The sequence below is a fragment of the Eubalaena glacialis genome, chromosome 5 (genome assembly GCF_028564815.1).
Source record: "Eubalaena glacialis isolate mEubGla1 chromosome 5, mEubGla1.1.hap2.+ XY, whole genome shotgun sequence".
In the NCBI taxonomy this organism is placed as follows: Eukaryota; Metazoa; Chordata; class Mammalia; order Artiodactyla; family Balaenidae; genus Eubalaena; species Eubalaena glacialis.
In genome coordinates, this window is record NC_083720.1 from 38,950,985 (window position 1) to 38,965,816 (window position 14,832).

Consider the following 14,832-nt stretch of genomic DNA (forward strand, 5'->3'; position numbering starts at 1 on the left):
ACGTGCAAATGTGATTTAAAACAATATTATGTACTAAAATATGTTAACATAGAAAATATCTGCTCAGGTCTGTGAACCACTGTTTTCCAAGTGACTAATATATGATGCTACAAAATCATGCCTGTGTAAAAGATTCTTTAGAAGGGAAGATAGATCGATGGATTTTAAAGTAACAGAATACAAAAAGTTCATTGAAACACTTGTCCAGTTTTGATGTGGTATTTTCTCTATATACTTCAATAAAAATAACATTTCCACTGTGTCATTCCAGTAAACACTAATAAAAGATGAATTTCAAGAAATTAAGGCCACAAGGAAGGAGTGAGGTGTTAGAAGGAATACTTAAAAAAAGATATTTATAAATATATTAGTAATTTAAAGCAAGGATTAACTGTATACAAATTATAAGGCTTTGAGGGTATAAAAACAATATCAAAATAAAATATTAGACAGTAATAACATATAAAATGGAAAAAGGGTGATTAGTATGAAGGCAGAATCATAAGCTATTTAGCCTTAATTCAGTCTAGAAAACATAACCAAAGTTATAGTTCTGGTCAGTAGATTAATAAGAGCTTTGAAAAAAATAGAATAGTTATATTCACACAGTATATTTTTGAGGCAAAATACTAAATAAAACATTAGCAAATATTTATATGCCAGTTATTATAATGCAAGTTATATGTGTATTTATTCTGCTGTTTGTCATCAAAATGTCAAATTTCTCTGTAGGCTTACTAAGAAGAGCAAAGAATACTCCTGAAATATTGAAAGTTCTATTTCAAGGGTTCCAAGGATTGTGGCTTTTAATGAGGAGTCTAAGAATATAGGGAATTACATGTATCAAAATGTTTGTTTTAGAAAAGTGTTTGATCAATTAAAGTTGAAATTACATTCATCATAGTAAGTTAATTTCACTCACCAATTTATGCCTAAAAATAGGAATAATGCTAAAGACATCTCTGTCTTTTCAAATTTTATTTTATAAGGAAAAGAGCTCTACTTTCAAACACAGTACAGAAATCATACCATCAGAGCAAAATCATCCTAAGTTTGCTGTATTGTTGGGAAGAGGATATGAACTTCAGAGTTTTAAAATTCAAGCATGCTATTTATTTATTTAGCTAAACACTGAAGGTAAGCAATGGAAGAATAGAATTTGTATAACTTTCTAGAAAGAGAAAAAAAGAGGAGTAAAGAAGAAATGAATCCAATATATGACAGGAAAAGAAAAAAAAAGTCAATAAAATTGGCAAATAGGAGGCACAACAAAATATAAAAATTGATCCAAAAATATTAGTAATTACAATAAATATCAATAGTGTAAGTTTAACACTTAAAAATCAGATGCAGATTGGTTTAAAAATTCCAGTTCTGGGGCTTCCCTGGTGGCGCAGTGGTTGAGAATCTGCCTGCCAATGCAGGGGACACGGGTTCGAGCCCTGGTCTGGGAAGATCCCACATGCCGCGGAGCAACAAGTCCCGTGAGCCGCAACTACTGAGCCTGCGCGTCTGGAGCCTGTGCTCCGCAACAAGAGAGGCCGCGACAGTGAGAGGCCCGCGCACCGCGATGAAGAGTGGCCCCCACTTGCCGCAACTGGAGAAAGCCCTCGCACAGAAACGAAGACCCAACACAGCCAAAAATAAAAATAATAAAAATAAATAATAAATAAAAAATTAAAAAAAAAAATTCCAGTTCTGTGCTAATTACTCATCCGAAATATAATGACACAAAAGGATCACTAATGAAAGGACGGAGAACCATAGACCAGGCAAATCCTAATCAAGAGAAAACTAAAAGAGTTATTGAAATATAAAAAAAATGACTTTAACAACTTTATTTTAAATCATGGTGAATCAATACATAAAGACATTATTTAAATGGCCGTAGCTATCTTTTCAACATGTATTGAAACAGTAAGAACATACTTGAGAGTAAAAAATAACCATTATCAACATTTCGTATCAGTTTGTGTGGCATACATAATAGAGTTCAGTGATTATGAATTTTTCATGATATTGTGGCAACTGATTTAATATATTTCAACTCTGAGTGCCTTGCTTGAATATTTAAAAATCCTACTTGAAAAAGAATTTGGAAAAAGAATTTGGAAAGAATTTGGAAACAGCTGTAGTCTATTCAGAGAATGAGTTAAAGAAAACAAAACAAACAAACAAAAAAACAACTTTGCCATGCTATTTCCCCCGAAGGCCTGGATGGATTTTTGCTTAATAAATGAATGAAATTCCGAGTATGTAATCCCCTACAAGTATTTAATTGATTTTGTTCTTAAGTAATGGCAGTAATCTTTGGAAAGTTTTCTTTATATAAAACATTGCATTTGAGTTTTATAACCGCAAGAAATAGGACTGTCTTACTCGGAGAATGGAAGCTTACATTAATAAAGAGGTTGACACAGGGTAATTGGAAGAACAATGGAGAGAACAATGTGTAGGTGGGCAATAAAATTAGGGTAGCCTAATAAAAGCGGTATGGGTTGTAGAACCATACTGACATCAATATTTACTAATATTTGAAAATTCTCATGTATATAAAGCTTAGTACAGTGCCTGATCCGTACTAGTCACTCAATAAATGCTACTACTGTTAGTGTTATTAGAGAAACAGCTCTAGACGTTTCTTTTGAAACTTAGAATAAAACCATTGTGTTTTAAGCAGCTCTCCATACTTATTAGCAAATTTTAACCTTACCCTTACATAAAATTTAAAAAATAATTTTCTAAGTAAAGAGCCATATATTTCAAAGAACATTTATAAAATGCAGATAGAAAGGAAAACATTAGTGAACAAAAACTAAAACAAACAAAAGAGAAAAGAAATCATCCACCACCCCAAATTTAGGGAGTAATGTTACTATTTTGGAGTATCACCAAACCTTTCTGGATTCTCTTCCAATATATCAAAATCATTTTCTTTTTGTCCTGAGATCCATCTACTTAGGCTCTTAATAGCTTAGCTTGAATTCATTTATCAGAGAATTGAGCAAAGTCTGTTTATCAAGTAGTAACTTAGCTATCAAGAGTAACTGAATATTTTCAAAAATTTTTCTCATTTGTTAGATAAGGATAATGATATCTACATTGACAGAGAAGTCGTTTTCATGAGTCTAAATGAAGAGTACTGTCTCCCTCATCTGAAGCATTCAACTTAAAACCAGTAAGCCCACTAGACTCAGAACTCTATGTGTGCCTGGATTGTGTGCTATTTTCTGTACATCTAATTTCTGCAAAGCACTGGTGACCCAAGGGTGAATTTTTTACCCAGGAGAATGAACATCACTCAGTAAGCTGAAGGCATCACTGAGTTCAAGCACTGGGTAGTTAAAGGATGGGGCTGTCTCTATTCTGTATGCTTAGGGCCCAGCCCAATGGGGCATAAACCATGTACTTGGTGGATATTTGTTTTTCTTTTTTTTAATATTTTTTAAAATTAATTTTTATTGGAGTATAGTTGATTTACAATTTGTGTTAGTTTCTGCTGTACAGCAAAGTGAGATATTTGTTGACTAAAAAAGGAATTAATGGTATTTGAAGGCACTGGAGGCCAAAACATTTCCTTCGTCCACCCCAGGCCGTTTCTTTAAGCAACCTGTTTTTTCTAAGATGAGTAGAGAACAATCTACATGACCCCAGTACTAATGATCCACTCCAGCCAGAGGGTACTTGACTGGACTCATGTCTTCGAAGACCGTCCCACTTCACTAACACTGCTGTTCCATTCTTTAATTGTTCTTTATTTTTAATTTGTGCAATATTTTCTTTTTAACATCTTTATTGGAGTATAATTGCTTTACAGTGTTGTGTTAGTTTCTGCTGTATAACAAAGTAAATCAACTATATGTATACATCTATCCCCATATCCCCTCCCTCTTCTGTCTCCCTCCCACCCTCCCTATCCCACCACTCTAGGTGGTCACAAAGCACCGAGCTGATCTCCCTGTGCTATGCAGCTGCTTCCCACTAGCTATCTATTTTACATATTGTAGTGTATATATGTCAATGCTACTTTCTCACTTCATCTCAGCTTACCCATCCCCCTCCCCGTGTCCTCAAGTCCATTCTCTACCTCTGTGTCTTTATTCCTGTCCTGCCCCTAGGTTCTTCAGAACCATTTTTTTTTTTTTTTTGGATTCCATAGATATGTGTTAGCAGGCGGTATTTGTTTTTCTCTTTCTGACTTATTTCACTCTGTATGACAGACTCTAGGTCCATCCACCTCACTACAAATAACTCAATTTCCTTTCTTTTTATGGCTGAGTAATATTCCATTGTTTATATGTGCCACATCTTCTTTATCCATTCATCTATCGATGGACACTTAGGTTGCTTCCATGACCTGGCTATTGTAAACAGTGCTGCAATGAACAGTGGGGTGCATATGTCTTTTTGAATTATGGTTTTCTCAGGGTATATGCCCAGTAGTGGGATTGCTGGGTCATATGGTAGTTCTATTTTTAGTTTTTTAAGGAACCTCCATACTGTTCTCCATAGTGGCTATATCAACTTACATTCCCACCAACAGTGCAAGAGGGTTCCCTTTTCTCCACACCCTCTCGAGCATCTACTGTTTGTAGATATTTTGATGATGGCCATTCTGACCAGTGTGAGGTGATACCTCATTGTAGTTTTGATTTGCATTTCTCTAATGATTAGTGATGTTGAGCATCCTTTCATGTGTTTGTTGACAATCTGTATATCTTCTTTGGAGAAATGTCTATTTAGATCTTCTGCCCATTTTTGGATTGGGTTGTTTGTTCCTTTGATATTGAGCTGCATGTGCTGCTTGTATATTTTGGAGATTAATCCTTTGTCAGTTGCTTTGTTTGCAAATATTTTCTCCCATTCTGACGGTTGTCTTTTCATCTTGTTTATGGTTTCCTTTGCTGTGCAAAAGCTTTTAAGTTTCAATAGGTCCCATTTGTTTATTTTTGTTTTTATTTCCATTTCTCTAGGAGGTGGGTCAAAAGGATCTTGCTGTGATTTATGTCATAGAGTGTTCTGCCTATGTTTTCCTCTAAGAGTTTTATAGTGTCTGGCCTTACATTTAGGTTTTTAATCCATTTTGAGTTTATTTTTGTGTATGGTGTTAGGAAGTGTTCTAATTTCATTCATTCATCTATGTTGAATAATAGTGGTGAGAGTAGGCAACCTTGTCTTGTTCCTGATCTTAGAGGAAATGGTTTCAGTTTTTCACCATTGAGAATGATGTTGGCTGTGGGTTTGTCATATATGGCCTTTATTATATTAAGGTAAGTTCCCTCTATGCCTACTTTTTGGAGAGTTTTTATCATAAATTGTTGAATTTTCTTGAAAGCTTTTTCTGCATCTATTGAGATGATCATATGGTTTTTCTCCTTCAGTTTGTTAATATGGTGTATCATCTTGATTGATTTGCATATTTTAAAGAATCCTTGCATTCCTGGGATAAACCTCACTTGATCATGGTGTATGATCCTTTTAACGTGCTGATGGCTTCTGTTTGCTAGTATGTTGTTGAGGAGTTTTGCATCTATGTTCATCAGTGATATTGGCTGGTAGTTTTCTTTTTTTGTAACATCTTTGTCTGGTTTTGGTATCAGGGTGATGGTGGCCTCGTAGAATGAGTTTGGGAGTGTTCCTCCTTCTGCTATATTTTGGAAGAGTTTGAGCAGGATAGGTGTTTGCTCTTCTCTAAATGTTTGATAGAATCCGCCTGTGAAGCCATCTGGTCCTGGGCTTTTGTTTGTTGGAAGATTTTTAAGCACAGTTTCAATTTCAGTGCTTGTGATTGGTCTGTTTATATTTTCTATTTCGTCCTGGTTCAGTCTCAGAAGGTTGTGCTTTTCTAAGAATTTGTCCATTTCTTCCAGGTTTTCTATTTTATTGGCATATAGTTGCTTGTAGTAATCTCTCATGATCCTTTGTATTTCTGCAGTGTCAGTTGTTACTTCTCCTTTTTCATTTCTAATTCTGTTGATTTGAGTGTTTTCCCTTTTTTTCTTGATGAGTCTGGTTACTGGTTTATCAATTTTGTTTATCTTCTCAAAGAACCAGCTTTTAGTTTTATTGATCTTTGCTATTGTTTCCTTCATTTCTTTTTCATTTATCTCTGATCTGATTTTTATGATTTCTTTCCTTTTGCTAACTTTTGGGGTTTTTTGTTCTTCTTTCTCTAATTGCTTTAGGTGTAATGTTAGGTTGTTTGAGATTTTTCTTGTTTCTTGAGGTAGGATTGTATTGCTATAAACTTCCCTCTTAGAACGGCTTTTGCTGCATCCTATAGGTTTTGGGTTGTCATGTTTTTATTCCCATTTGCTTCTAGGTATTTTTTGATTTCCTCTTTGATTTCTTCAGTGATCTCTTGGTTATTTAGTAGGGTATTGTTTAGCCTCCATGTGTTTGTATTTTTTACAGTTTTTTTTCCTGTAATTGATATCTAGTCTCATAGTGTTGTGTTTGGAAAAGATACTTGATATGATTTCAATTTTCTTAAATTTACCAAGGCTTGATTTGTGTCCCAAGATATGATCTATCTTGGAGAATGTTCCATGAGCACTTGAGAAGAAAGTGTATTCTGTTGTTTTTGGATGGAATGTCCTACAAATATCAATGAAGTCCATCTTGTTTAATGTATCATTTAAAGCTTGTGTTTCCTTATTTATTTTCATTTTGGATGATCTGTCCATTGGTGAAAGTGGGGGTTAAAGTCCCCTACTATTATTGTGTTACTGTCAATTTCCCCTTTTATGGCTATTAGCATTTGCCTTATGTGTTGAGGAGCTCCTCTGTTAGGTGCATAAATATTTAGAATTGTTATATCATCTTCTTGGATTGATCCCTTGATCATTATGTAGTGTCCTTCTTTGTTTCTTGTAATAGTCTTTATTTTAAAGTGTATTTTGTCTGATATGAGAATTGCTACTTCAGCTTTCTTTTGATTTCCATTTGCATAGAATGTCTTTTTCCATCCCCTCACTTTCAGTCTGTATGTGTCCCTTGGTCTGAAGTGGGTCTCTTGTAGACAGCATATATATGGGTCTTGTTTTTGTACCCATTCAGCCAGTCTACGTCTCTTGGTTGGAGCATTTAATCCATTTACATCTAAGGTAATTATTGATATGTATGTTCCTATTACCATTTTCTTAATTGTTTTGCGTTTGTTATTGTGGGTCTTTTCCTTCTCTGTTTCCCTCCTATAGAAGTTCCTTTAGCATTTGTTGTAAAGCTGGCTTGGTGCTGCTGAATTCTCTTAACTTTTGCTTGTCTGTAATGGTTTTAATATCTCTGTTGAATCTGAATGAAATCCTTGCTGGGTAGAGTAATCTTGGTTGTAGGTTTTTCCCTTTCATCACTTTAAATATGTCCTGCCACTCCCTTCTGGCTTGCAGAGTTTCTGCTGAAAGATCAGCTGTTAACCTTATGGGGATTCCCTTGTATGTTATTTGTTGCTTTTCTCTTGCTGCTTTTAATATTTTTAATCTGTATTTAATTTTATTAGTTTGATTAATATGTGTCTTGGTGTGTTTCTCCTTGGATTTATCCTGTATGGGCTCTCTGTGCTTTCTGGACTTGATTGACTATTTCCTTTCCCATGTTAGGGAAGTTTTCAACTATAATCTCTTCAAATATTTTCTCAGACCCTTTCTTTTTCTCTTCTTCTTCTCGGACCCCTATAATTTGAACGTTGGTGTGTTTAATGTTGTCCCAGAGGTCTCTGCGACTGTCCTCCATTCTTTTCATTCATTTTTCTTTATTCTGCTCTGTGGTAGTTATTGCCACTATTTTATCTTCCAGGTCACTTTTCTGTTCTTTTGCCTCAGTTATTCTGCTATTGATTCCTTCTAGAGAATTTTTAATTTCACTTATTGTGTTGTTCATCATTGTTTGTTTGCTCTTTAGTTCTTCTAGGTCCTTGGTAAACGTTTCTTGTATTTTCTCCATTCTATTTCTAAGATTTTGGATCATCCTTACTATCATTACTCTGAATTCTTTTTCAAGTAGATTGCCTATTTTCTCTTCTTTTGTTTGGTCTGATTGGTTTTTACCTTGCTCCTTCACCTGCTGCATATTTCTCTGTCTTCCCATTTTGCTTAACTTATTGTGTTCGGAGTCTCCTTTTGGCAGGCTGCAGGTTCTTAGTTCCCATTGTTTGTGGTGTCTGCTCCCAGTGGGTAAGGTTGGTTCAGTGGCTTGTGTAGGCTTCCTGATGGAGGGGACTGGTGCCTGTGTTCAGGTGGGTGGGGCTGGATGTTTTCTTTCTGGGGGGCAGTGCTGTGTCCGATGGTGTGTTTTGGGGTGACTGTGAACTTAGTATGATTTTAGGCAGCCTCTCTGATAAGGGGTGGTGTTGTGTTCCTGTCTTGTTATTTGTTTGGCATGGGGCGTCCAGCACTGGAGCTTGCTGGCCATTGGGTTGATCTGGGTCTTAGCAATGAGCCTGAGCTCTCTGGGAGAGCTTTTGCCATTTAATATTACATGGGGCTGGGAGGTCTCTGGTCGTCCAATGTCCTGAACTCGGCTCTCCCACCTCAGAGGCTCAGGCCTGACACCAGGCCAGAGCACCAAGACTCTGTCAGTCACACGGTTCAGAAGAAAAGCGGGAAAAAAAGAAAGAAAAATAAATAAGTAAAAAGAAAAGAAAAGAGAAGAATTAAAATAAAAAAATAAAAAAATAATTAAAATAAAAAAATTAAAAAGTAATAAAAAAAAGAAGAGAGCAAACAAACCAATAAAGAAATCCACCAGTGATAACAAGTGCTAAAAACTATACTAAGATAAACATAGAAATCAGAAACAAGTCAGTTGCAGACAGCAAACCCCAAGTCTACAGTTGCGCCCAGAATCTACTGCCTCAATTTTGGGAACATTCATTGTCTATTCAGGTATTCCACAGATGCAGGGTACCTCAAGTTGATTTTCAGGATTTAATCCGCTGCTCCTGAGGCTGCTGGGAGAAATTTCCCTTTCTCTTCTTTGTTCGCACAGCTCCTGTGGTTCAGCTTTGGTTCTGGCCCCACAGATGCCTGTAGGTTGCCCTCAGGCTTCTGTTCCCACCCAGACAGGATGGGTTTAAAGCAGCGGCTGATTAGGGGGCTCTGGCTCACTCATGCCGTGGGGAGGGAGGGGTACTCTAGTTATAATTGGAATGCAGGGCAAGCCTGAGGTGACAGAGGCCAGCGTGACATTGCAAGAGCCTGAGGAGTGCTGTGTGTTTTCCTGGGGAAGTTGTCCCTGGATCACGGGACCCTGGCAGTGGCGGGCTGCAGAGGCTCCCAGGGTGGGTAAGGGTAGTGACCTGTGCTTGCACACAGGATTCTTTGGGGCTGCAGCAGCAGCATTAGGGTTTCATGCCTGTCTCTGGTGTCTGAGCTGATAGCTATGGCTTGCGTCCATCTCCGGAGCTCGTTTAGGTGGTGCTCTGCCGTCTGTGGACGGACAGGGAAGGAATCCCCTCTCCTCGCGCACCCCGAAACAATGGTCTCTTGCCTCTTAGGTAGGTCCAGAGCTTTTTCCAGACTCCCTCCCAGCTAGCTGTGGAGCACTAGCCCCCTTCAGGCTGTGTTCACACAGCCAACCCCAGTCCCCTCCTGGGATCTGACCTCCGAAGCCCGAGCCTCAGCTCCCAGCCCCGACCCGCCCCAGCGGGTGAGCAGACAAGCCTCTCAGGCTGGTGAGTGCTGGTTGGCACTGATCCTCTGTGCAGGAATCTCTCCGCTTTGCCTTCTGCACCCCTGTTGCTGCGCTCTCCTCCGTGGCTCCGAAGATCCCCCCTGCCCATCCCCAGTCTCCGCCAGTGAAGGGGCTTCCTAGTGTGTGGAAACTTTTCCTCCTTCACAGCTCCCTCCCAGAGGTGCAGGTCCCGTCCCTATTCTTTTGTCTCTGTTTTTTCTTTTTTCTTTTGTCCTACCCAGGTACGTGGGGATTTTCTTGCCTTTTGGGAAGTCTGAGGTCTTCTGCCAGCGTTCAGTAGGTGTTCTGTAGGAGTTGTTCCACATGTAGATGTATTTTTGATGTATTTATGGGGAGGAAGGTGATCTCCACGTCTTACTCCTCCACCAGCTTGAAGGTCCCCACTCTTTATTTGTGCAAGATTTTGTCTTTCAGGTTAAGGCTCTGGATTCCTCTTTAATCTATGATTCTGTTTCTCTACTTCTGCAACATTTCCATTCTCAAAACCCCCATCAGTAAAGCCCTTTCTGGGCCCATTCAGGCCTTGGACCTTCCACCTGGATACTCCAAGTCTTTTCATTTTCATACACCAAGATGTGGCCTCCAGGACTACTGTTCCTATCATTTAATTTCCAGGGATTGAGCCACTGGGTTAATCACAGCCTCCTTTGTTCATCTCCCTTTAGAAAAGGAGTTCTCTCTTGGGAAACTCTTATTAGCAATGTGTACATGGCCAAATTAGTTTTCCATATTGATTTTGCAATCTAAGGCCCAGATGGCATAGGGCAGAAGAGAAATAAAGACATGATGGAGGCCAGGGAGGAAACTTGGTCTCACAGGATCAGTTAGGTGGAGAATCCCTGGAGAAGGAAAGGGAATGCAAAAAAGAAGGAAGGATATTAAAATGTGTCAGTTGCCTACTATGTGCAAAGCGAGGGCTGTGTGTGTGTGTGTGTGTGTGTGTGTGTGCGTGTATTAACCCTGTGAGTTAATATCATTATTTGAATTTTATGGATGGAGGAGGGTGAAGCTCAGAGGCAGAACTGGGACCAAGGTCAGTAGAGCCCTCGGCCTTCCCACTCTATCCCATGGGGTTCACTTTCTCCAGCCCTAAAGCCCTTTCTTGTGGCTCAGCAGAGAGAGATCAAAAGATTAGACCTGAACACAGAATCTCCATGGCATAGGTTTGAAGAAAGAAAGAAAAAAGAACATGACAGATCTAGTTTGGGCCACATAATACTAACAATATCAAAACCCATCACCAACAGTAATATAACACTATATTTATAGGCTGCTTTCGATATCTCCATGGACATGGTATCCTTCTGATTTTTATCTTTACAATCAATTAGTAAGAGAGGTCGGTTTTATTTTCTCCATTTCACAGACTCTTCTTAAGATAAAGTTATTTTACACCCAATGGATTGGCAAAAACTAGAAGTTTGCCAAAAAACAACCATTGGAAAGGATGGGGAACGATGGGGTCTCTTAGGCTGTTGGTGAAACAAAGTGATATGTCTACTTTGGAAAATACATTTAGTGCCACTGAAGAGAGGAATATTCTAAGACGTGGCCATTTCACTCTTAGAAAGAGAACTTATCATATTAAGTACTTGGGAAAACATGTACATATTATACACAGGGGAAGACATCAACAGTATTGTTCACAACAAACTAATGTTCGTAAGAGGAAAAAACTGGAAACACCTAAGTGATCGTATTTAACTATGGATTAATATTATATTAACGTGATGCAATGCTGCCTATCAATGAAAACAAGTGAATTACATCTACATGCATCAGCTCAGAGACTCTGAGGTTCACAAAAGCTAAGTCACGGTGCAGGAATATCATAGTGTATGACAACCTACTTATTTTATAATTCTTTCATAAAGTGTTCTTACCTCTGTTTTGTACACTGTGGTTGTGAGTCACGAATGAAGAGCTAAAGGAAATGTTACAATTGAAAGAACGTTAGTATTTCCCACACTGGGTCAGTACTCATGGCCTGTCATATTTACAGAGCACTTTATATTCTACTGGATGAAAAATTGTCTGTTTTGTAAGATTGATAAAATGCTGGTTCCTTCCTTTCTCAATACAGATGAACATTAGATATGGAACAAAGTGACTTACCCACATAAGTTCCTTCCATGTCACTTCAATGAGCACACATCAAAATTCTTTACTTTTGGAAGCTATGAATTTAGACTTGCCTTGTAGCTACAGTCACTATAGAAAATGCTATGTGGCTGGATGGGGCTCCTACTCTATAGTAATTGTTTACCAATTGAAGGAGAGTCAGCCATAGCAAAGAAGAAAAGCATAGAAATTATTTTATTCCTTCTTAATGTGAGTTAGGTAAGAAAACTGTGTGGATTATTACAAGGAAATTGATAAATAAAAAGGGATTATAAAAACATAATAAAAGGCAATAAAATGATATGCATTTCTAAACACAATAATGATGCTACCAAGACTATTTCCTGGGACTTCCCTGGTGGCACAGTGATTAGGAATCCACCTGCCAATGCAGGGGACATGGGATCAAGCCCTGGTCGGGGAAGATCCCACATGCCGTGGAGCAGCTGAGCCCATGCGTCATAACTACTGAGCCTGCGTGCCACAACTGAAGCCCATGTGCCTAGAGCCCATGCTCTGCAACAAAGAGAAGCCACTGCAATGAGAAGCCCACATACCGCAGCGAAGAGTAGCCTCCGCTCGCCGCAACTAGAGAAAGCCCACGTGCGGCAATGAAGACCGAACACAGCCAAAAATAAGATAAATAAATAAATGAATAGATTTATTAAAAAAAAAAAAAAAGACTGTTTACCAATGGCTTTACTTGGCGCTTTACTTAATGTTTGGCTTTGTGTAACACTCAGCTCTGATTTTCTGGTTCATTTTGTATTGTTGTTGGCATCGTCATTTTAAACTCTAGGTGCTCCTACAGTTAAATCTAATTACATGGAGTATGCTCTATGCCACGACTGTGCAATTGAATAAAGCCCCTGGGTTAATTCAATGAAATCTAGCCTTTTTCCCAGCACCAATGAAATCAACTGAGTACATATCTGGTTTTTGTTATCTCCACAGAAGCCTGGGGTCTTATGATTTGCTTGGTAGATAAAAATGCCATCAGATCATTGAACCACCACACTGTGCTGTCATCACTGGTTAGACTTCTCCTGCTATCTAAGCCTTCGATTCTGATAAAACCAGGATCCCTTTACTAGGAGCCAGTGTACAATTTTGTTAAATATCTGGAAAAAAAAAATCACAGATAGCAAAATTTCATTGCCTTAATTTTGCAGGATTTTTAGAAAATGTTTTGAGAGAATAGGAATATCCTCTGAGGATATTCTAGGTTTCGTGTACAAAGTTTATAAAAATATAAGTAAAAAAAATAAAACTACCTAAACTAAAATAGAAATGATAATTCTTTCATTTTATAAACATTTATTGAGCATTTACTAAGTATGTGGTATGTTTTGGGGGATAGCAAATGAATAAGACATGCCCTCTACCCTAAAGCAGCTTAATTTATGGAGGGAAGACATGATTATACCATAATCACAATGTGGGGTAAACACCACGATAGAGGTGAGCACAGCAGAAGATCCTGTGGTAGCAGAAGAAGGTCACTTAATCCAGACAAAATTGATTTGATCCTCAGGAAAGTCTTCCTGGGACATGTGCTAACTGAACTGACTTCTGAAAGGTGAATAGGAGATTGGTGAGGAGTAATGGTGTGTTCCAGGCGTAAGGAACAGCAGGTGCAAAGGCTCAGAGGCAAGAAAACATGGCTTATTCTGCAAGAGACCAGAAAGTAGTTCCTTATGGATGGAAGGTAGGGTATGAAGATGTTAAGTATCATTAGAAGGCTACTGTTTAAGCAAGAGTTGATGGTGGCTGGTTTATGTTGGGAGCTGGGGAAATGGGTAGAAATGGATAGACTCAAGACCCGTTTTGAGTTGAGATTTGAGAATTTTGGGAGTTTTTAATGATTTGGATGGGAAGAGTGAAGATGGGAAAGACAGTATACTATTTACTGAGGTGAGAAAGTTTGTAGGAGGAGATCGTTGGTCCGGAAATGAAAGTAGAAATGAAGAGTTCAGTTTCCAACACAGAGTTTGAGATACCTGTCACTGATTTAAGGAAAACTGCCCATTGGGTAGCTGGACATATGGGTCTGGGGCTAAGAAGGGTGGTTGGGGCAGAGGATAGAGATTTAGTAATTATCAACATAGAGTTGACCCTTGACACTGTAGGGATAGATGAACTGCCTACACTCTTACTGACAGAAAAAAGGACATCAGAAGGATCTGAGGAATACCAATATTCAGGGGTCAGTTTGGGAAAAAGCCTAAAAGGGAGACTTAGAAGAAGCAGCCAGTTAAAAGAGGAAGAAAAATCAGGAGACGTCGTTCAATTAAACAAACAAACAAAAGAAGCCAAACCACACTGAATAACAACTACTACAGATGTGGGCCCAACTAAAATCTCATTATCTTTTCACTATAATATGATGGTTTTTTGTTTCCTTTTAGAAAATTACATTAAGAAAGAGTATGTACTTATTGTATGGGCAAGAGTTTTGTGTCAGATTGGGTCTTAAACTGAAAACAGCCCAATAAGAGTTATGAAACTGTAGTCCTAATGTCCACAGATCAAAGAGTGAGAACAAAGTTGCTGAAGGTGTGAAATAGGACAAGAAAGTGAGGGAGATGAAGGGAGTGGGGGATGGAGACCATGCCCCTGACATACAGGGCCTGGCAATGGCATTGAGAGCTGGTGGTTAGCGGGCACATGGGCAGGTTGAACAGGTCTGGCCCTGCTCTCAGCTTCACATGGAAGGTGAGTGACACTGCCCAAGGCCACATGGTTTGTAAGTGAGGAAGCCAGGCAGTATGATTCCAGGGGCTCCCTCCTAAGCAATACTCTATTCCATCACAAACAGGGTATCATTAAATAATAAAAGAGCACCTTAACTGTGGGCAGGCACCAAGGAAAGTCAAGATTTATGGGCTGCATTTTTAAAATCAAGTCAGTGTAGGCGTGATGGGCTACTGAAGAGTGGAGGTGGACTTGATTTCAATGGCAAGGGACTCAGTCTCTCTGGGCCTCATTTATTCCCTCTGGGGAATGGGTCAGAACTACCTC

At 38.6% G+C, this 14,832-nt stretch overlaps 1 protein-coding gene across 1 annotated transcript in view; it reads right to left on the reverse strand.

Moving 5' to 3' along the window:
- Positions 1-14,832, reverse strand: part of CLNK (cytokine dependent hematopoietic cell linker) — a 108,967-nt gene that overhangs the window by 17,621 nt on the left and 76,514 nt on the right. Inside the window, 1 exon segment of the mRNA XM_061190997.1 lies at positions 11,574-11,614. Coding sequence (XP_061046980.1) covers positions 11,574-11,614 — 41 coding nt within the window.